This window comes from Bufo bufo, chromosome 6, assembly GCF_905171765.1.
Source record: "Bufo bufo chromosome 6, aBufBuf1.1, whole genome shotgun sequence".
Lineage (NCBI taxonomy): Eukaryota > Metazoa > Chordata > Amphibia > Anura > Bufonidae > Bufo > Bufo bufo.
Genome location: NC_053394.1, coordinates 326,819,483 through 326,841,148, shown reverse-complemented (window position 1 = coordinate 326,841,148; position 21,666 = coordinate 326,819,483). Strand labels below are relative to the sequence as shown.

The window sequence follows — 21,666 nt, the reverse complement described above, 5'->3', positions numbered from 1 at the left end:
CTGTATTCAGAATGCTATTATTTTCCCTTATAACCATGTTATAAGGGAAAATAATACAATCTAAACAACCCCGATCCCAAGCCCAAACTTCTGTGAAGAAGTTCGGGTTTGGGTACCAAACATGCGCAATTTTTCTCACGCGAGTGCAAAACGCATTACAATGTTTTGCACTTGCGTGGAAAAATCGCGCGTGTTTCCGCAACGCACACGCACATTTTCCCGCAACGCCCGTGTGAAAGAGGCCTTGGGGTCCATTCACACGTCTGCAATTCTGTTCCGCATTTTGTGGAACGGAATTGCGGACCCATTCATTTGTATGGGGCCGCCCAATGTGCTGCCCGGATCCGGAAATGCGGACCCGCACTTCTGGGTACGCAAGTGCCGGCGATGTGTGGTCCGCAAAATGCGGAACGCACATTGCCGGTGTCCGTGTTTTGCGGATCCGCAAAACACACACGGACGTGTGAATGGACTGTTAGTTTGCTGGTGATTACTGAGTAGAGGGGGCGTGACCGGACTGTATATCAGGCAGCCAATCCATAAACGGCAACACTCGCAGCAGGAAAGCTAGGGATTGTGAGGATTGTAGTATGAAGTTTTGTGAGGGAATATCAGGCGCCATGATACGGTGTGGTGCAGGGTCACACAGGAGCTAGACAAATGGATTGTAAGGTAAATTGAAGCTCTGGTTTTATGTATAGATATGGGTTCTGGTTGGGTCACAGCTTGCAGCCTTAATGCCGGTTTTCAAAAATTGAGTTACTTTACCGGAATACCCCTTTAAGATGCCATGCATTTTTATTTTTTTTTCTGAATTATTCTTACTGAATTTAATCTGTATGCTTTGTTCTACTGGTAGGTTTTTCGTGTAAATGAACAAGTCTTGGCTTGTTGGTCCGATTGCCGATTTTATCCAGCAAAAATAACATCTGTCAACAAAGATGGTAAGAATTATTTAATGAAATGTTATTTTTCAGGCAGTAATTCACAGGCATAGCTTAAAGGGGTTGTACAGCCGGTACATATTGGTGACTTATTCTCATGATAGTTCATCAATATCTGATCAGTGGTGGTCCCACTCCCAACACCCCTGCCTGTCAGCTGTTTGAAGAGGAGGCGGCTCTCATGCGAGCGCTACTTCCTTTTCAAGATTACACTGGGTGTAGTCTCGTCAGCACAGCACAATTACAAGTGCTTGTTTCATTCACTTGAATGGGACGAGCGCTTGTAATTGTGCTGCTGCTGCAAGCGAGATGACACTCAGTGTAATCTTTGAAGAGGAAGCTGGGCTTGAACGAGAACTGGCTCTAATCCAAACAGCTGATTAGCGAGGGTGCTAGGCCTGACCCCCACGATCAGATATTCATGACCTATATTGAGGATAGGTCACCAATATGTACAGGCTGCACAACCGATTTACAGTTGTTGGTGTGCAGTATATACTTATCTACAGTTTAATGCCCCCAAGTTCTATGCGGTTTGCATCTGTATGTAAGAAATATTAATCTAACTTACATTATGAATAAAAAATATTCTGTTTCCTCTTTATATTAGGCACTTACACTGTGAAGTTTTTTGATGGTGTTATTCAGACAGTTAAAAATATTCATGTGAAAGCCTTTTCCAAAGAACAGGTAAGTGACTGGGGACTGTTGTGTGGGCACTGATTTAAGTTGGCTCTGCATCCCCCCCCCCCTGCACAGGTCAGCGAGTATGTCCACAATGCCCTCATAGACGTCAATAGTCCTACTAGTCATAGGTCCTCGTGACTACTGTAAAGCATGTCCATGCTAAAAAGGACCTATCATCGCTTCTGACTTCTGTTTTAGTAACAACTTTTATTTCCAATGAAATGGCAGTACTCGATGATCTTTTCATATAACTGTATGTTGTGCTGTTCCTCTATTCTTACTAGAAGTTTGATTTGGGGATGTGTTCCTTCAGTCAACACTGTCCAATCTTCTATGGCAGTGGTACCCACACTAGCGTTAATGTTTTCCGGTATTGAATTCAGTCATAGGGGCTCAACGCATCAGTTTTTCCCTAATGCATTCTGAACGGAAAGCAATCCGTTCAGTATGCATCAGGATGTCTTCCGTTCCTTCCCTTTTACGGTATTTGGCCGGAGAAAATACCAGCCTAAATTCCGGAACATTTTTCGGATCCGGCATTAATTTCCATTGAAATGTATTAATGCCGGATCTGGTACCAAGTGTTCAGGAAATTGCCGCATTGATGCATGCGCAGGCCTTTAAAAAAAATGTGAAAAATAAATACCGGATTCGTTTTTCCGGATGACACTGGAGAGACTGATCCGGTATTTCAATGCATTTGTCAGATGGATACAGATCCAGAAACAAATGATTTCTGTTTGCATACTGATTTACGTATCCGGCAGGCAGTTTCGGCAACTGAACTGCCTGCCAGATCCTCAGAATGCTAGTGTGAAAGTAGCCTAACACAGTTGGCAATTCATTCATAAACTTGTTAGGAATAAGAGGGACAACCCAACATGAAGTCATAAGAGAAGCTCCAAAATGGTAATTAATTCTGAATACAATTTACTAAAATGGACATGTTCGAGAGGCGACGGGTCCTTTATGATAGCAACCCTGGCTAGATGGCTTTCCCCATAATAATGTACAGAAAATGGAATAAAAAAAAGCTACCGGCATACATTTAAAATTGAATAGAAGATGTTGTATTTGGTTCTAAAACTGATTTTAATACTGATGACCAATTCTCTGAATAGGTCATCAGTATCTGATTGGTGGGGGTTTGAGAAGGCAGACGCACTCCTGTGAGTGCCGTGACCTTCTCACAGCTCACCATGCACAGTGCCAAACATAGTATAACGGCCATTCTTTCAATCGCGCTAAGCCCCATTCATTTGAATGAGGCTGAGCTGCTCCTAGGCCACGTGATCGACTAACTTGGCCTAGTAAAATCGGAGAAGGCCGTGGTGCACTGGTGCCTTCTTGAACAGCTGATTGGCAGGGGTCCCTGGTGTTGTGTCCCCAATGATCAGATACTGATAGGTTATCAGTAAAAAAAAAAAATATCTCAGAAAACCCCTTTAACTTTATTCTACAGGTCAGTAGGAATACAGCGATGCCAAATATTTTTGCACATTATTTAACAAAATATGAAATCCTTTTTTGTTGCACCACTTTTTTATTTCTGTTGTAAATCCACCATTGCGGTCCCCCCCCACCTCTATATTTCATATCAAAGACAGAAATACCCCTTTAATTGTGAAACCAGGCACTATATTTATTTATTTTCTTTCTTTCGTGAACATAATCTTGTTTGGGTCAATGGAAAATGATGTTGCGCTGCACTGATCACATAATTGCTTGGCTGTTTTGCATTAAATAGTGGAGTCACTTAGCCAAATGACTTCTGAGGATAAAGCGTCATTACAGTATCATTATAGTCATAACCTATGTAATATTCATAGGCTTACTCACATTATTTTACTGATTAAGTCTAAAGTCTATGATACTGCTTGTTTCATGATACTGCTGTTTTCATTAATTTCCTAAACGTTGCACTATATCTAGAGGAAGATACAATATGTTGTATTACATTGCTGTATATACAGTTTTATAATATAAAGTGAACAATGTAGCTTTCTCGCCCATATTCCTTGGGGGACACAGGAAACCATGGGTATAGCTCTGCTCCCTAGGAGGCGTGACACTAAGCGAAAGCTGTAAGCCCCTCCTCCATCAGCTATACCCTTCAGCCTGGAGAAGAGACTGCCAGTTTTTTGCTTAGTGTCCAAGGAGGCAAGACACCCCCTGCTTATGCAGGGTTGTTATCCTATGATTTTTATTTTTTACGTATTTGTTATTTTTAACTCGGTTTTTTTCTACCTACAGGGACAACAGAGGCGCATTAGACCCCTCTGTTTCTCCCGGGGTTGAGTTGCGCCAGTGCCGGTAATTCCGCACTGCCGCCTCCCCCACAGAAGACAAGGTGGACCAGGGCAGCCTCGCTCCCCTGCGTCCCGCCAGCTCAGGGTCGCCCGCACGCCAAGTCCCTCCCCCGGCTTCCTGCCACCGCGGTGCCAGGAGCTGAAGGGGCGACCCCCGCTGGATGGACTGAGGGCGAAGACAGCGTATGGTGAGAGTGGCTGCTCCAGCCTCCCCTTCCTCCCTCCCACCGCTGCTACCAACATGGCCACTGTTACATGACCACTGCTACCCCCCCCCGCCCCCCCCCCCCCCCCCCCCCGCATATCGGGACGTTACCGGGCATAGTGGAGGGCAGTCTATCTGGGCAAGTCCTAGAACGCTGCCTTACAGGGGACGGCTGCAGACATGCAAGCCGTCTGCTACATCTAGGCGCGGTGGGAGCCGTTTTTCCTGGCATGAACGGCGCCATGTCATGGCCGGCACTTCAACATCCTTGGGGGTTAAAATCATTTTGCCGCGCGCGCGGCTCTGCTTCGGCTTCAGCGCGGCAGAGGGGGGGCGGAGCTTCCTTACACATTCAGCTCCGTGCTGCTGCGCTCCGCTACTTCCGGGTTCATCTCTCTGCCGTGCGATCCTGAAGCCTTTCAGCTCCGTGCTGCTGCCTCTCCTCCACAGCCTCCTCAGTCTGTTCCCCTTACAGCTGCCGCTTGTATCATCGGGTCTGGTAGGACTGTTTAACCCCCTCCGTGCCACAGTACTGTTGCTTTAAAGTGCAACATCTTTCCACCATGTCAGACCCTTCTGCAGCCGCCAAGCCATGGTACCATGCCTGTACCGCTTGTAGGGAACCCTTTCCCCGGGGGCAGTCTGATCCGCACTGTACTGCATGCCGAGCTCCACCGCAGCCTCAGTCGCCCGCTGTGTCGCTCCCTGCTTCCTCTGACCCGCCTGACTGGGCTAGATCCCTGTCCCAGGCCGTGGAAAGCCTCACTCATGTCGTGGGCCGCCTAATAGACAGGCCACCTACCCCGCAGGACGCCACTCTGACTGTCGCGCCCTCCGGGTCCACTGCTTCTGCCGCTGCAGCGGGTTCATCCTCTCCTAGTGACCCCTCCCGAGCTAGGCACTCTCAGAAGCGTATTAGAGTAGAGCGAGCCTCCTCCTCGGATGCCTCCCTCTCCCCGCCACGCGTGCGCACCCAGACGAGCCTCTCCTCTCCAAAGGATTCGCTCTCTGAAGGTGAATTGGCGGCTTCAGATTTGGAAATGGACTCGGCCCTGCCGTCCAAGCTAGCCTCAGCGATGGGTCAACTCATCTCTGATATACGTGACACCTTTAAGGTGCAGGATGACCCCCCTAGCTCGGACGCAGCTAGCGTCTCCTTTATCAGACCCAGGCAGGCCTCAAAAGTCTTTCCAATCCACTCTGATTTCTCCTCCGTGGTGTCTAAGGCTTGGGCTCGCCCGGACGCCCGTTTTGTCAACCCAAAGAAGCTGGACATTTGCTATCCTTTTCCAGCCGATGTCGTGGCCACCTGGTCTTCCCCACCCAAGGTAGACCCCCCTGTGGCCCGGCTGTCAAAGAACACGGCCATCCCTGTTCCCGACGGGTCCTCTCTTCAGTCAGCGGAGGACCGTCGCATGGAGACCCTGTCCAAGGGCATTTTTGCTGCCTCCGGTTCTGCCCTCAGACCGGTTTTTGCCTCTGCTTGGGCAGGGAAAGCAATCTCTGCTTGGGGTACGCAGCTGGAACAGGAGTTGGACTCGGACATCCCCATCCAGGACCTACGTTCCTTGGCCCAGCTTATTATTCGGGCCGGGAATTTTGTCTGTGAGGCCTCCCTTGATGCGGGAGCCCTTATTGCGCGCTCCTCCGCCCTGGCAGTTGCCGTCAGGAGGGAGCTCTGGCTGAAGGTCTGGAAAGCGGACGCTGCCTCCAAACGTTCCTTGGCGGGGCTACCGTTTGCGGGTTCCCGCCTTTTCGGGGTCCGCTTAGACGAACTTATTTCAGAGGCCACGGGTGGTAAAAGCACCCATCTTCCTCAACCCCAAGCCAGGGGCGCCCCCCGCGGACGCCCTGGTGCGTCTCGTTTTCGGTCCTCCCGCAGGGCCTCTGGGGCTCCCACCACAGCTGCCGCTTCGGCTCCTCCCCAGGACAAGCGTAGGAAGCCGTTTTTTCGGGCGCAGCCCTCCTGGCGCAAGCCGCAGGCTGCCCGCACACCCGCAGCAAAACAGTCCTCTGCCTGAAGGCGCGCCCCCACCCACCCGGGTGGGGGGCCGGCTCCTCCTTTTCAAGGACGTCTGGATGGCTCACGTCTCCGACGCCTGGGCCCTCGAAATTGTGTCCTCCGGATACAAAATCGAATTTGCATCCTTCCCTCCGGATCGGTTCTTTCGCTCCCGCCCCACGCGAGACCCGAAAGACGCGGCCGCGTTCTCCGCGGCCGTTCAAGCTTTATTGGACAGGGGGGTGATTACCCCCGTTCCTCTAGAGGAAAGATTCCAAGGGTTCTACTCGAACCTCTTTGTAGTTCCCAAGAAGGGAGGTTCGGTGCGGCCCATTTTGGACCTCAAAAAGCTCAACCGTTTTCTCCTCCTTCGACGGTTTCGGATGGAGTCCCTCCGCTCCGCGGTGGCTTCCCTGGAGCAGGGAGATTTCATGTCTTCCATCGATATACAGGATGCCTACCTCCATGTTCCGGTAGCCCAGTGTCACCATCGCTTCCTTCGATTCGCCGTGGGGGACCTCCACTTCCAATTTGTCGCCCTTCCCTTTGGACTGGCAACAGCCCCCCGGGTGTTCACCAAGGTCCTGGCCCCGGTTTTAGCCTTACTCCGTTCCAGGGGTGTTTTTCTGCTACCGTACTTGGACGATATCCTCATCAAGGCTCCGTCCCTTTCTCAAGCGGTTGCCAGCGTGGATCTCACTCTAGAGACTCTGGCGAGGTTTGGTTGGGTCATCAACTTCCCCAAGTCCTCCCTTCCCCCCTCCAGACAACTGGTCTTCCTGGGGATGCTTTTAGACACGGGAGCGGCGGAGGTACGTCTTCCCTCGGAAAAACGTCTGATCCTCCGTGGGGCGGTTCGGGGTCTCCTTCTCCACCGTCGACCGTCCTTCCGCTTCTGCATGCGGGTATTGGGGCAGATGGTTGCCTGCTTCGAGGCGATCCCATTTGCGCAGTTTCACTCCCGCCCTCTCCAACGGGCGATCCTCTCCTCCTGGGACAAATCGCCGCAGTCTCTGGATCATCCCTTCCATCTGTCGCCTCCGGTGCGGTCATCTCTCCGCTGGTGGTTACAGTCCCCTCTTCTGGGCAGGTCCTTTCTGCCACTCAACTGGTTGGTGGTTACAACCGATGCCAGTCTCTCGGGCTGGGGAGGCGTGTTTCCTCCCCGATCCGTCCAGGGCATTTGGTCTCCATCGGAGTCCAAACTCTCGATCAATGTCCTGGAACTGAGAGCGGCCCTTCTGTCTCTACGACACTGGACTCATCTGCTGAAGGGTCATCCAGTTCGTGTACAATCAGACAACGCCACGGCCGTGGCGTACATAAACCACCAGGGGGGCACTCGCAGCGCTGCAGCGATGCGGGAGGTCACCAGCATTCTCCGTTGGGCGGAAGCCCACGTCCCGGCCCTATCTGCAATTTTTATTCCAGGGGTGGACAATTGGGCGGCGGACTTCCTCAGTCGCACCACCGTCGACCCCGGCGAGTGGTCTCTTCACCCGGAGGTATTCGAGGCCATTTGCCTTCGTTGGGGCATTCCGGACGTGGACCTCATGGCCTCAAAATTCAATCACAAGGTCCCCGCCTATCTGTCCAGGGCCAGGGATCCGGGAGCTTGCGGAGCCGACGCCCTCGTTCTTCCTTGGCGAGGCTTCGCGCGCCCATACATATTCCCTCCCATCCCTCTCCTGCCCAAGGTCCTTCGGAAGATCGCGGCGGAAGGCGTCTCGGTGATTCTGGTCGCTCCGGACTGGCCCCGCCGGTCTTGGTATGCCGACCTCATGCTGCTCCTGGCAGACGCGCCCTGGCCACTGCCCGCCAGGGAAGATCTTCTCTCTCAGGGACCGATCTTCCACCCGCGTTTAGGGTCCCTACGTTTGACGGCGTGGTTGTTGAGACCACCGTCCTGACACGTAGGGGTTTTTCTGCGGATGTCGTCCGCACCATGATCCGCGCCCGTAAGCCGTCCTCTTCTAGGATCTATTATAGGACCTGGAGGACTTTTTTGGGGTTCTGTGCCGATCTGGGGATTCCTCCGCTCCGCTTTTCTCTCCCCACCGTTTTGTCCTTCCTGCAGAGCGGACTGGCCCAAGGTCTAGGCCTTAGTTCTTTGAAGGGTCAGGTATCTGCGCTGTCCATTTTGTTTCAGCGCCCACTGGCCCCCCTTGGTCCTGTCAAGACCTTCCTTCAGGGCGTGGCTCACGCGGTTCCCCCGTATCGCCCTCCGGTACCGCCCTGGGACCTGAACCTGGTTCTCTCAGCGCTCCAGGCTTCTCCTTTCGAGCCTCTGCGGACGGTTTCCTTGCGACTTCTGTCCTGCAAGGTTATTTTCCTTGTAGCCATCACCTCTCTTCGGAGGGTGTCCGAATTGGCTGCACTCTCCTGTCTGGAACCTTTCCTAGTGTTCCACCAGGACAAGGTGGTTCTTCGTCCGGTCCCTTCCTTCCTTCCTAAGGTGGTCTCCGCCTTTCATCTGAACGAGGACATCGTTCTCCCCTCTTTGTGTCCTTCCCCTTCCCATCCGCGGGAGAGGAAGCTTCATCGCCTGGACGTTGTCAGGGCGCTCAAGATTTACCTGGAAGTAACCAGCTCTTTCAGGCATACTGACTCGCTCTTTGTGGTCCCGGAAGGGTCGCGCAGAGGGATGGCGGCATCCAAAGTTGCTATCGCTCGTTTTGTCAAGATGGCTGTTACTGAGGCTTATCTCGCCAAGGGCAGGGTTCCTCCCCTTGGTGTTACCGCTCACTCCACTAGAGCGGTCGGGGCTTCCTGGGCTCAGAGAAATCGGGCTTCTTCGGAGCAGATTTGCAAGGCGGCCACTTGGTCCTCCTTGCACACCTTCACCAAGTTCTACAGGGTGCATACTCATGCGTCGGCTGACGCTGCTTTAGGCCGTCTGGTGTTGCAGGCGGCAGTTGATTGATGCCTCTGGCGTTGGTTGAGTTTGTTCTGGTCCCTCCCTTCTGGGACTGCTCTGGAACGTCCCATGGTTTCCTGTGTCCCCCAAGGAATATGGGCGAGAAAAGGAGACTTTTGTATTACTTACCAGTAAAGTCTCTTTCTCGCTCTTCCTTGGGGGACACAGCACCCGCCCTTCATTGGGTTACAGTTGTGGTTCCGGCTTGGTTGCCCCCGTTGGGGCTCGACAGTTCTTTTTCCGGTTGGTGGTTATCTTTCACTACTTGGACACGCAACTGGCAGTCTCTTCTCCAGGCTGAAGGGTATAGCTGATGGAGGAGGGGCTTACAGCTTTCGCTTAGTGTCACGCCTCCTAGGGAGCAGAGCTATACCCATGGTTTCCTGTGTCCCCCAAGGAAGAGCGAGAAAGAGACTTTACTGGTAAGTAATACAAAAGTCTCCTTTTTGTCGAGTTATTTGCCAGCGGTAAAGCTGTCCTGTGAAAGGACTGCGGTGTCCTTACTGTATGGGTACTTTCTTTTAGGCCAATGCTGCTCGCCCGAAGCACAGAGAGCGGCCCACAGAAAACACTACACCGTCTGATAAACACAGAGGTAAATTCAGAGAACAGAGGAAAAGCTCAGAGAACACAACCATAGAAAAAGAGAAACCGCAGACGACAGAAAAGAGAGCTGTGCAGTCCGAAAAAGAGAAGAAGCCTGCGCCCTGTGAAAAGAGCAAAGTTCCTGCTGTAAAAAATGAGAAGGAAGATAAAGAAAATATATCTGAGAATGACAGGGACTCCTCTGCTGAGACCCGCCCAGAGGAGAGAGGTGGGCACAATGACAGCTTGAAAGTACCACATGAAAATGGAGAACGGAGGAGGAAACGTGATCGTTCATCCTCACTAACATCTGGTAGGTTATCGTTTCTGTGAGATGAAGCCTGGTTTTATATTGTAGCCTTGATTTTAATTCGTATTTGTAAAACCACTAAACCAACAGTTATAAAAGAAGTTTCCCTTAGGCTACTTTCAGACTGACATTCAGAAATCTGGCCAGTTGTTCTGGCAGCGGTTTTGGACCACTTGATTCTCGGCGTATTTGGCCGGATCTCTGCCAATTGCCATTATAGTTAATGGGGCCGGCGGGCATTCGGGCAATGTAGGGCAGTGCCAGATCCAGAGAGTTCCAGCAGGCTGTTGCATGCCGGATCTGTGAACGCTAGTTTTTCTGAGACTTAATACTGATGACCTATCCTCCGGGTCCGACACCCAGGACCCTTGCTGATCAGCTGTTTGGGGAAGCACCTCCTGTGAGCCCCGTGGCCTTCTCCATGCTCGCCAAGCACTGCACTGTATATTGTATAGCGGCTGTGCTTGGTAGAGCGCTGTGCCCCATTCACTTCTATGGGGCTGAGCTGTACCTAGGCCATGTGACCAATGAACAGCTTTGTGACTGGACTGCCATTGTTGCAAGAACAAATTTTTCTCTTAAGCACCTAAATGTTTTGCCCTGCATGAGCAGAAGTGGGATTGGGGGGGGGGGGGGGGGACTGCTGATAGGTAGCAGCTAGAAGCATGGGCCTGGTCCTTTTTGAAAGCTGCCATTCCAAATTGAGTCAGGAATAATCACAGGTAAAACCTGCTTTTATTTTCACTTTCAGCTGCATTAACTGCACCCCAATTTGTAACAATGATATATTTTCATGTAGTGAAGATAATGCTGTGATTCTGGTATTGTTTGAAAACTTGGAATGCCAGCATATCTCTAGCTGCTACCCAACCAGAGATATGCAGATAAAGAAGTGTCCGTCCCCGTATATAGAAATATATATATAACAATATAATCAGTACTGACCCACATAATGTATTTTTATCTCACAGTAAACCCTGTAAATAAATTCCTGCTGTTTTGTGGTTTTTTTCCCCCCCTTAAAATAAAATGTTTAAAATATATTCCTAAAAAAAAAAAAAAACTAATACAACTAATCTCCCAAAATAAACTTTTTTAAAAAAAAATGTTTTCTTCTACACTTAGAACTGCTGGTGCACAAAGGGTGGAAATATTATTGGTCCTTAAAGCCTAAAATTAATTTATTCCTTTAAGGGGTTAAAAATGCAGTTGTCCCGAGTTCTGCGCCCACAAAATTTACTGCAGACATACTAAAAATCTACAATAAATGTTATTTTTGTGAAGGTTTTAACCAATTTTAATCTGACTGTTAGGAGGTTAAAGGGGTTTTCCAGGACTTGGAGGTCGATGACCCGCCCTTGAATAGGAGCTGAGTAGCAGTGCCCCAGTACGGCTGCTACACTCTGACTGCGCAATACAGCTGATTGGAGGTGCTTGTTGTCAGACACCCAAAAATGTGATATTGATGATCTTCTCTACTGAGCATAGACAATCAATATCTAAGCCCTGGAAAACCCCTTTTTTTTTAATTATTTTTATTTTTCAGTTTGCATCAATATCCTTAATCATTTATAAAGGTAGCTGAGATGTTTGTTATCCTTTTATCGCTCCTATCTTCTGTTCTGGGCTGTGGTTACATGAACTTATTTCCTGTCATATCATGAGCAACAGTGGCAGTGATTGGATAGATATGTAACTAGCGAGGTGGGAGAAGCTATAAACTAGGTTGACGTTGTTAGGGGCGGTGATGGAGCTGTGGCAAAGAAGTGCATTGGGGGTTTGTTGGATACAGCAACGAAGTTCTACATACCGGATAGAATCAAACAGGAGGGCACTTGTAATTTAGTGGCCCTGGAAAACAACCTATAGGTGGCCCTATATTGTAGGCAGGGACAACAGACCGCCCCGGCAGAACCAAATACCACAGCGCAGCACAAAATTCTGCTGCAGTATTCAAAGGCTCCTGTGGCCTCCGGCCGTATGCATAAGTACCGGATACTCCTAGCACAGGGGTCTGCAACCTTTAAGACATAAAGAGCCACTTGGACCCGTTTCCGAAGGAAAAAAAAAATGGGAGCCGCAAAACCATTGCGACATTTAAAACAAATATAACACTGCATATATTGTTTCTTACCTTAATGCTATATACAGGATCGTGCAGTCAGCTGTCAATCTGAAGAAAAAAAAGACTTTTTCACTTAACAATGTAAAATATATTTTTGCAAATTAATAGCTAATTAAAATATTTAATTTACCTTTACTAGACCACCCCCAATCATGTGCCAGTAATACCAGACCCCTCCAATCATGTGCCAGTAATACCAGACCCCCCTCCAATCATGTGCCAGTAATACCAGACCCCCCTCCAATCATGTGCCAGTAATACCAGACCCCCCAATCATGTGCCAGTAATACCAGACCCCCCAATCATGTGCCAGTAATACCAGACCCCCCAATCATGTGCCAGTAATACCAGACCCCCCCAATCATGTGCCAGTAATACCAGACCCCCCCAATCATGTGCCAGTAATACCAGACCCCCCCAATCATGTGCCAGTAATACCAGACCCCCCAATCATGTGCCAGTAATACCAGACCCCCCCAATCATGTGCCAGTAATACCAGACCCCCTCCAATCATGTGCCAGTAATACCAGACCCCCCAATCATGTGCCAGTAATACCAGACCCCCCTCCAATCATGTGCCAGTAATACCAAACCCCCCTCCAATCATGTGCCAGTAATACCAACCCCCCCCCTCCAATCATGTGCCAGTAATACCAACCCCCCCCTCCAATCATGTGCCAGTAATACCAGACCCCCCTCCAATCATGTGCCAGTAATACCAGACCCCCCTCCAATCATGTGCCAGTAATACCAGACCTCCCCAATCATGTGCCAGTAGTAATACCAGCCCCCCCCCCAATCATGTGCCAGTAGTAATACCAGACCCTGCCCAATTATGTGCCAGTAGTAATACCAGACCCCCCCCCCCCCCCCCCAAATCATGTGCCAGTAGTAATACCAGACCCCCCCAAATCATGTGCCAGTAATTCCAGGGCCCCCCCCCCCCCAAATTCCCCAATCATGTGCCAGTATAATACCAGACCCTGCCCAATTATGTGCCAGTAGTAATACCAGACCCCCCCCCCCCCAAATTATGTGCCAGTAGTAATACCAGACCCCCCCCCCCCCCCCCCCCCCAAATCATGTGCCAGTAGTAATACCAGACCCCCCCCCCAAATCATGTGCCAGTAATTCCAGGGCCCCCCCCCCCCCAAATTCCCCAATCATGTGCCAGTATAATACCATTATGTGCCAGACTGCCAGTTAAAAAAATAAATAATTAACACTTATACTTACCTCTTTGGAGCGATGCGATGCAGGCCTCTTCCGGCCTGTGTCCCGACTCCAGCGCTGTACGGCTCAGGTGGCGCGATGAAGTCATCGCGCCGCCTACGCCGGCCTCTGATAGGCTGCCGGCCTAGTAGTGCCGGCAGCCTATCAGAGGAACAGGAAAGGGACACACCTCCCTGCCCTGCTCATCCGCACAGCCTTCTGTTTGTATCGCTGTCCTGAGGACGGCGATGCAAACAGATCACTATGGAGATGAGCGCTTCGCTTCCACAATGGAAGCGCTCATCTCAGTGCCTGCCCAGCCGCTGCCGCACAGTGCCTGCCCCGCCGCACACACACACACTGCTCATGCCGCACACACACTGCTCATGCCCATGCCAGAGCCGCGGCAAAGGTTCAAAAGAGCCGCATGCGGCTCCAGAGCCGCGGGTTGCTGACCACTGTCCTAGCATGATCTAATGCTGAAAGCATCAATCGTTATGTACCTGGTCGGTGCCTATGAGAACGGCTCGGGCAGCCCCCTGGACGTCAGCCCGCTGTAAAGGCCAGACCCCTTCTGGAGGTGCTGATCTACCTGACTGAAAAAACACTTGTTTAAATCCAGCTGCTCGATCCTTTTCTCCCATGACAGCAGATATCAAGAGGGCCCCGTACGCATTAGATGGCTGGCCTGTATGTTTATTGCCAGCCTTACATGTATGTCTATACAGTATTGCATGCTTACATCTGTTCGCACTAAGTGGATGAAATACTCATCTGTTAACATGTTATTGACAGATCCAGGTTCACAAACTCTTCAGCCAGTGACGTTGGAACTAAGAAGAAGAAAAATCTCCATAGCATCAGAAACTCATACCAAACGTCCACGCCTGGAAAAAAGTTAGTAAGCCTCACGTACTGGTGCACTACACGAACCCAACCAGTTCAGGTTGGTAAGAAGCTGGCTGAAGTGGTAGTCAGTGGAATTACTGACCAGCTGTCCAGAAAGGCTCATTACCACCACTTACATACTTGTGAATATTAACCCATGGTACTTAGAAATTGTTACAAATAAGAACCCTCTTGGTTCAATTAATCTTTAAAGGAGTGTTCTGCTGAGTGACCTTTATGGCATCCCAGAAGTGGAACTCCCACCCATCAGGAAAATGAGGGACCCTTTTACAGCGATCAGGCATCCTATTTAGCCATAATTGTCTCATTAAAATGCCCTGTTAACTTGTGTAAATGCTAATCTGTATTTCTCATTCAACAACTTTACAATGGGTTAAAAACATGTATAATTCATACTCTTAACTTAAATATTGACGATATTATATAAATCTTGTAGAAAAGAATGTTTCTGCCGCTACATCTGTGAGAACTGAAAATGTGTCGGATGGAGAACAGCCTCGTGCGGAGAGTGAGAACGAAAAGGATCCTAAAGCAGAGCATCTCTTACCCAGCAAAAGTCAGGAAGACCTTACTGGTCTGGATGTTCCAGCAGAAACTGCACCAGAGAAGGAACTTGTGCATCAAAATGGTCCAGCCTTGGAACAAGAAGGTGCGGTTTTCTGTAATTTGTTCAGAGATTTTTATTTAATTAAACAAAAAAAATGATGTTGAATATATTGTGTAAATCGAGTCTAACTTCCCTCCTCCTTCCCTGCACCCCTTTCTTTCAAAGTGAAAACAAAGGAGTCCGCACCTGTGGACCATGTGAAACCTAAAACCCCTGAAGAAAAAGGATTGTTGCCTTTAGAGGATGTTGTTGAGCCTTCTGCTGAGAATGAGTCGACTGGTCTCCCAGACATCAAAACCAATGGCCATGAGAGTGAACTTCCAGGACCAAATGAAATTCAGATGATCACTACACTATCAGGTGACTACGTACTTGCTGTTGTGTCTGTATACCAGAAAAGCAGTCCTAGCACTTGTTTGCATCTGACTCGCACTGTACAATATCTATATTATGTGGCATTCTGCTCTTTATCAGGTGTATGTAGAGCATATTTTTGTGTGTGCCTTTACACTTTCTACACTAATACTGTTTGTTGGCCTTTTGCCGCAATTTGCTGTCTTGTGTTAGTGGCTTTGCAGATGTGGACTGCATGTCCTCTGTTATCTTCTAAATACTAGTTGCATGATGGGGTAAGAAGTTGTCTTCATGCTGTCACTAACCTCCCGCCACCTGTGTCTAGCATGACTGAGCTTTGTATGTTGTGAATATGGCGGTGTCGTATTAAGGTAAAGGGGCTGTCCGCCTTAAAGGGGTTCCACCACTTTCATTTAACTGATCTATCCTCTGGATAGATCATCAGCTTCTGATCGGTGGGGGTCCGACACCCGGGACCCCCGCCGATCAGCGGTTTGAAAAGGCAGCGGCGCTCCAGCAGCTCTGCGGCCTTCTCACTGTTTACCGCCGGCCCACTGACGTCACGACTAGTATCAACTAGCGTGGGCGCGGCTAAGCTCGATTCAAGTGAACAGAGTTTAGCCCCGACCACGCTAGTTGATACTAGTCGTGACGTCAGTGGGCCGGCGGTAAACAGTGAGAAGGCCGTGGCGCTGCTGGAGCGCCGCTGCCTTCTCAAACAGCTGATTGGCGGGGGTCCCGGGTGTCGGACTCCCGCCGATCAGAAGCTGATCTATCTAGAGGATAGATCATCAGTTAAATGAAAGTGCAGAACCCCTTTAATTTAAAATTTACCCCATGCCAGTAAATGTTATAAGGTAATTGACCTATTCTCACCTGCTTCTCTCCCATTTCCAGTGCTGCAACTCCGGTCCTCCTCCTGGTGTTTGTATATAGGGTGCAGAATGTGACACAGATTGGCTGCAGTGGCCGCTTGCACTATACTGTACCTCTCAGTAACACTGCAGCCCTGTGGGAGGAGGGCTGGAGACACAGTTGAGAACAAGTTGGTTATGTTATAACATTTACTGGCATGAGACATATTTTCATATAACTCTGGCAACCCCTCTAGAGACATTTCCATCTCAGAATGTCATTAAACATTACAGTTGGGGTCCGGCCCCCGCTGATCCTGAATATGTAGAGGCGGCATTATTCTTGTACAGCTGGTCACCATGAACGGCATTGTTCAAGTTAAACTTGTGAAGGAGGTTCTTCATACTAAGGATCGGTGGGAATGTCTACAATTGGACCCCCATAAGTGAGGAAGTAATGGCATGTAACCCTTTTAAAGGACTAGAAGTGCTTAATTTGGACACCCCAGAATTCTTTGTTACTTCACTAAATAAAAGCTTTCACTTGTTGCTGCTTAAACTACATAATAGTGAACCTTTGTAGTGGACACAGTCTAGTTGCGTTGTTCGGTTTCCTTACTTGACTTGCAAAGCATGAACTACACATACTGTTGCTCTGTTTGTTGGTTATATATTATGTTGGTCGGCACTAACAATCTAACTGTAAGAGTGGAGGGAAAAGGGCGTTTTTAAAGAGAATCTGTCACTAAACAACTAATTAAAGGGGGTTTCCAGACTTTTCTTGATGATCCTGTCTGGTGGGGGTCGGACACCCGGGACCCCCGCTGATCAGCTGTTTGACAAGGCACCGTCGCGCCATGGCCTTCTTGCAGCCTGGCTTAGGTCATGTGATGTCACATTCATCGGTCTCGTGGCCTAGACGCAGCTCAGCCCCGTTGAAGTGAATGGGGTTGAGCTGCAATACCAAGTATGACCGCTATCAAATGTACTGCGCTGTGCTTGGTAAGCAAAGAAAAGGCCACAGCACTTACAGGAGCGCTGATGCATCCTCTAACTGCTCATCGGCGGGTGTCGGATACCTATCGCTCAAATACTGATGACCTATATATGGTAGAAAAATCTCAAACCCTTTTAAAACGGCGTGTAGGGTTGTGAATGGCATTAGCAAACCTACCTTTATTGTGCAATGTGGTCTAACGGAAGTGTTAATATGCAAATGATGCTGTAAGTGCCAATATTTTGTCCTCATTGCAGCAAGTGCTCAGGCTCCTGTCCAAAATCCCTGCCCAACACCTTCCCCTCTTGATTAGTGCTGTTTTGCGGCCTAACTTCACTGATTCCAATAGACATCTTGCGCACGTGCTGTCCTGCCATCTCTCCAGACTTTTTACCTTTTAACTCAGTGCTGGAGTCGGTGTTGTGCAGCCATCAGTCCGGACAGTGGGGGAGGGGACCTGGCGCAGGGATTCTGCTCGAGGGTGTGAGCACTTTCAGTGATTGGGATTGTCCACTTGATTTGTAATTGGACCATTGAGCACATCAATAAAGAGTTTATTTGCATGTATATTACCTTCGTGTAATGTCCAACATATCCCTGCCCGTCCGCGTTGTAATTAGGTGGCTTTGACAGACTCCCTAAAAGATTTTGGGTGCTATATGTATCAATGAAACAAAGTCAGATTGTATAATATTTCCAAACCTATAATCTTAAAGGGGTTGTCCGGAAATACATAATTTCTAACAGGTGCCGCCAGCCTGCCGCTTCTGTTCTCTGCGCTAATTCCTGCATCTCCATCTTGCTGTCTGAGGCTTGTCTGGTGTGTTTTTTTTAATTTTTTTATTGGGTACCTGGCATGGACATGATCACCTGATCCTCTTCAGCCAACCGCTGGCTTCAGAAGTGATGTCATCAAGAGACACCTAGCGGTTGGCTGAAGAGGATCATGTGACAATCCCCATATCTGGGAGGAAGAAAACAAACCCTGGACCTGAAGGTAGAGATGTGGGAGTTAGCACAGAGGACCAGAGCAGTGGGGGAGCAGGCTGCTGAAACCTGGTAAATTATTTATTCCGGGACAGTCCCTTTAACTACTGTAGTAATTATGGCCATACCACTCTTGGTATAGTATTTGTCATTTTGAAAACACAGGTTTGTTTAAATACTGCTCTTTTCTTTACTGCCTTGTCCCCAAGATTAAAGGGGTTGCACAGCGTATTTAGTAATATTAATGACCTATCCACAGTTCTGTGACTGCTTCAAACAGCTAATTTGTGGGGGTGTTTGGCAGGGGTCTAACTCCTATCAGATATTGAGGACCTTGCCTGAGGACGACTTAGCAATATTATTCCACTGCACAATCCCTTTAAATTCTAGCTTTCCGGTATAGGGAATCTCCACCTTTGATTACACATTGACCATATGGTGGCAAAATGCCAATTCTGCCATTTATTTATGTAATTAGTGTAACAGTTTATCATCTGCTTACATTGTAGCTGCCAATGGATACATTTTGTCATTTTATATCTGTACTTCTAGTACACAGCAATAGATAGGTTGGCTCATGAGCATGTTCAACCCTCTGCACACCAAACAAGTTTTCCTAAGGGCTCTTTCACACAAGCGGATACCGTGCGTGTCATCCGCTGCGTGAAACAGAGCCAAGCCCCATTCCGGACGGCAGAGACACTGAGCATTAACATTATTGATGATGCTCTGTGCCTCTCTGACCTTTTTGCTACAAAATCAGTGAGATTAAGTTGTCACAGAGAGGTACGGAGCATTATCAATCATGTTAAGGCTCCGTGTCTCTGCTGTCCAGAGCGGAGCTTGGCTGTCTTTCATGCAGCGGATTATCCGCACGGCATGCAGCGTTTGAGTGCATTGTGGGATACTGTTTGGACACAAGAAAATGGATCCGGTGCCCATTGACTTAGTTTTAGTGCCGGATCTGTCGTGGTTATTTTGGAGATAATACAACCGGATCCCTTCGGATGCAGCTGGTTGTTTTATCATAATGGAAGAGTTTTTTCTGATCCCTGACAGATCCAGCAAAAATGCGGTTATGAAAGTAGCCTAACGTATTTGTTTAGGGAAAATAAGATACAAAAGTAAAGCGTAGTACACTACACTGTCCTGCAAAGTCCAGTAAAAAACAAAACAAAAAAAAATACATTAAAAGAGTTGTCTTGCTTCAGTAAGTGCCATTTATTATGTAGAGAAAGTTAATACAAGTCACTAATGTATTGTGATTGTCCATATTGCTTCCTTTGCTGGCTGCATTTATTTTTTCCGTTACATTATATGCTGCTCGTTTCCATGGTTACAGACCACCCTGCAATCTATTAGTGGTGGTCGTGCTTGCACAATATAGGAAAAAGCACTAGCCTGTGTGCGCTCCCACGGTCCCGGCCACCAGAGGCTGATGCTTTTTCCTATAGTGTGTAAGCATGACCACCACTGATGGATTGCAGGGTGGTCGTAACTATGGAAACGAATAGTGTATAATGTGATGGGAAAATTAATCCAGCCAGCAAAGGAATCAATATGGACAATCACAATACATTAGTAAGTGACATATAAACTTTCTCTACATGATAAATGCCACTTACTGAAGTGATACAACCCTTTTTAATGTTTTTTTTTTTTAATTTTTTTTTTACAATGAAACTCTGGTGTCACTGTCATCAGTCACAGGCATCCATTTAACGTATACATTAAAAATAAGACAAAAATATGATGTGAACCTAGCCTAAGAAATGCTAGATATGCTATAAAGGTGTGATCAGTGACGGCCAAGTACTATCATAACAGGAGTGCCATGTACGTTGATACATGTTTGGGGTTCAGAGATTGAATGTTATGGATATAGATAATACTGGTAAGTTACTCGTATATTAACCCCTAAAGGCTGCAACCTAGTTTAGTACTAAAAAACTAATATATATATATATATATATATATATATATATATATATATATATATATATATATATATATATACACATATACACAGTGGGGGAAATAATTATTTGACCCCTCACTGATTTTGCAATTTTGTCCAATGACAAAGAAATGAAAAGTCTCAGAACAGTATCATTTCAATGGTAGGTTTATTGTAACAGTGGCAGATAGCACATCAAAAGGAAAATCGAAAAAAAAACTTTAAATAAAAGATAGCAACTGATTTGCATTTCATTGAGTGAAATAAGTATTTGAACCCCTACCAACCATTAAGAGTTCTGGCTCCCACAGAGTGGTTAGACACTTCTACTCAATTAGTCACCCTCATTAAGGACACCTGTCTTAACTAGTCACCTGTATAAAAGACACCTGTCCACAGAATCAATCAATCAAGCAGACTCCAAACTCTCCAACATGGGAAAGACCAAAGAGCTGTCCAAGGATGTCAGAGACAAAATTGTAGACCTGCACAAGGCTGGAATGGGCTACAAAACCATTAGCAAGAAGCTGGGAGAGAAGGTGACAACTGTTGGTGCGATTGTTCGAAAATGGAAGGAGCACAAAATGACCATCAATCGACCTCGCTCTGGGGCTCCACGCAAGATCTCACCTCGTGGGGTGTCAATGGTTCTGAGAAAGGTGAAAAAGCATCCTAGAACTACACGGGAGGAGTTAGTTAATGACCTCAAATTAGCAGGGACCACAGTCACCAAGAAAACCATTGGAAACACATTACACCGCAATGGATTAAAATCCTGCAGGGCTCGCAAGGTCCCCCTGCTCAGGAAGGCACATGTGCAGGCCCATCTGAAGTTTGCCAATGAACACCTGAATGATTCAGAGAGTGACTGGGAGAAGGTGCTGTGGTCTGATGAGACCAAAATAGAGCTCTTTGGCATTAACTCAACTCGCTGTGTTTGGAGGAAGAAAAATGCTGCCTATGACCCCCAAAACACCGTCCCCACCGTCAAGCATGGGGGTGGAAACATTTTGCTTTGGGGGTGTTTTTCTGCTAAGGGCACAGGACAACTTATTCGCATAAACGGGAAAATGGACGGAGCCATGTATCGTGAAATCCTGAGCAACAACCTCCTTCCCTCTGCCAGGAAACTGAAAATGGGTCGTGGATGGGTGTTCCAGCACGACAATGACCCAAAACATACAGCAAAGGCAACAAAGGAGTGGCTCAAGAAGAAGCACATTAAGGTCATGGAGTGGCCTAGTCAGTCTCCGGACCTTAATCCAATCGAAAACCTATGGAGGGAGCTCAAGCTCAGAGTTGCACAGAGACAGCCTCGAAACCTTAGGGATTTAGAGATGATCTGCAAAGAGGAGTGGACCAACATTCCTCCTAAAATGTGCGCAAACTTGGTCATCAATTACAAGAAACGTTTGACCTCTGTGCTTGCAAACAAGGGTTTTTCCACCAAGTATTAAGTCTTTTTTTGTTAGAGGGTTCAAATACTTATTTCACTCAATGAAATGCAAATCAGTTGCTATCTTTTATTTAAAGTTATTTTTTCGATTTTCCTTTTGATGTGCTATCTGCCACTGTTACAATAAACCTACCATTGAAATGATACTGTTCTGAGACTTTTCATTTCTTTGTCATTGGACAAACTTACAAAATCAGTGAGGGGTCAAATAATTATTTCCCCCACTGTGTGTATGTATATATATATAT

At 48.0% G+C, this 21,666-nt stretch overlaps 1 protein-coding gene across 6 annotated transcripts in view; it reads left to right on the top strand.

The window, feature by feature from the left end:
* The window catches only part of PHF20 (PHD finger protein 20), a 104,696-nt gene that overhangs the window by 38,114 nt on the left and 44,916 nt on the right, over nt 1-21,666 (top strand). For all 6 annotated transcript variants that reach the window (XM_040435807.1, XM_040435805.1, XM_040435804.1 and 3 more), the window contains 6 exons: nt 860-944; nt 1,555-1,634; nt 9,590-9,962; nt 14,093-14,194; nt 14,643-14,855; nt 14,979-15,173. In XM_040435807.1, the coding sequence (XP_040291741.1) occupies nt 860-944; nt 1,555-1,634; nt 9,590-9,962; nt 14,093-14,194; nt 14,643-14,855; nt 14,979-15,173 (1,048 nt within the window). The remainder of the gene's footprint in view (nt 1-859; nt 945-1,554; nt 1,635-9,589; nt 9,963-14,092; nt 14,195-14,642; nt 14,856-14,978; nt 15,174-21,666) is intronic.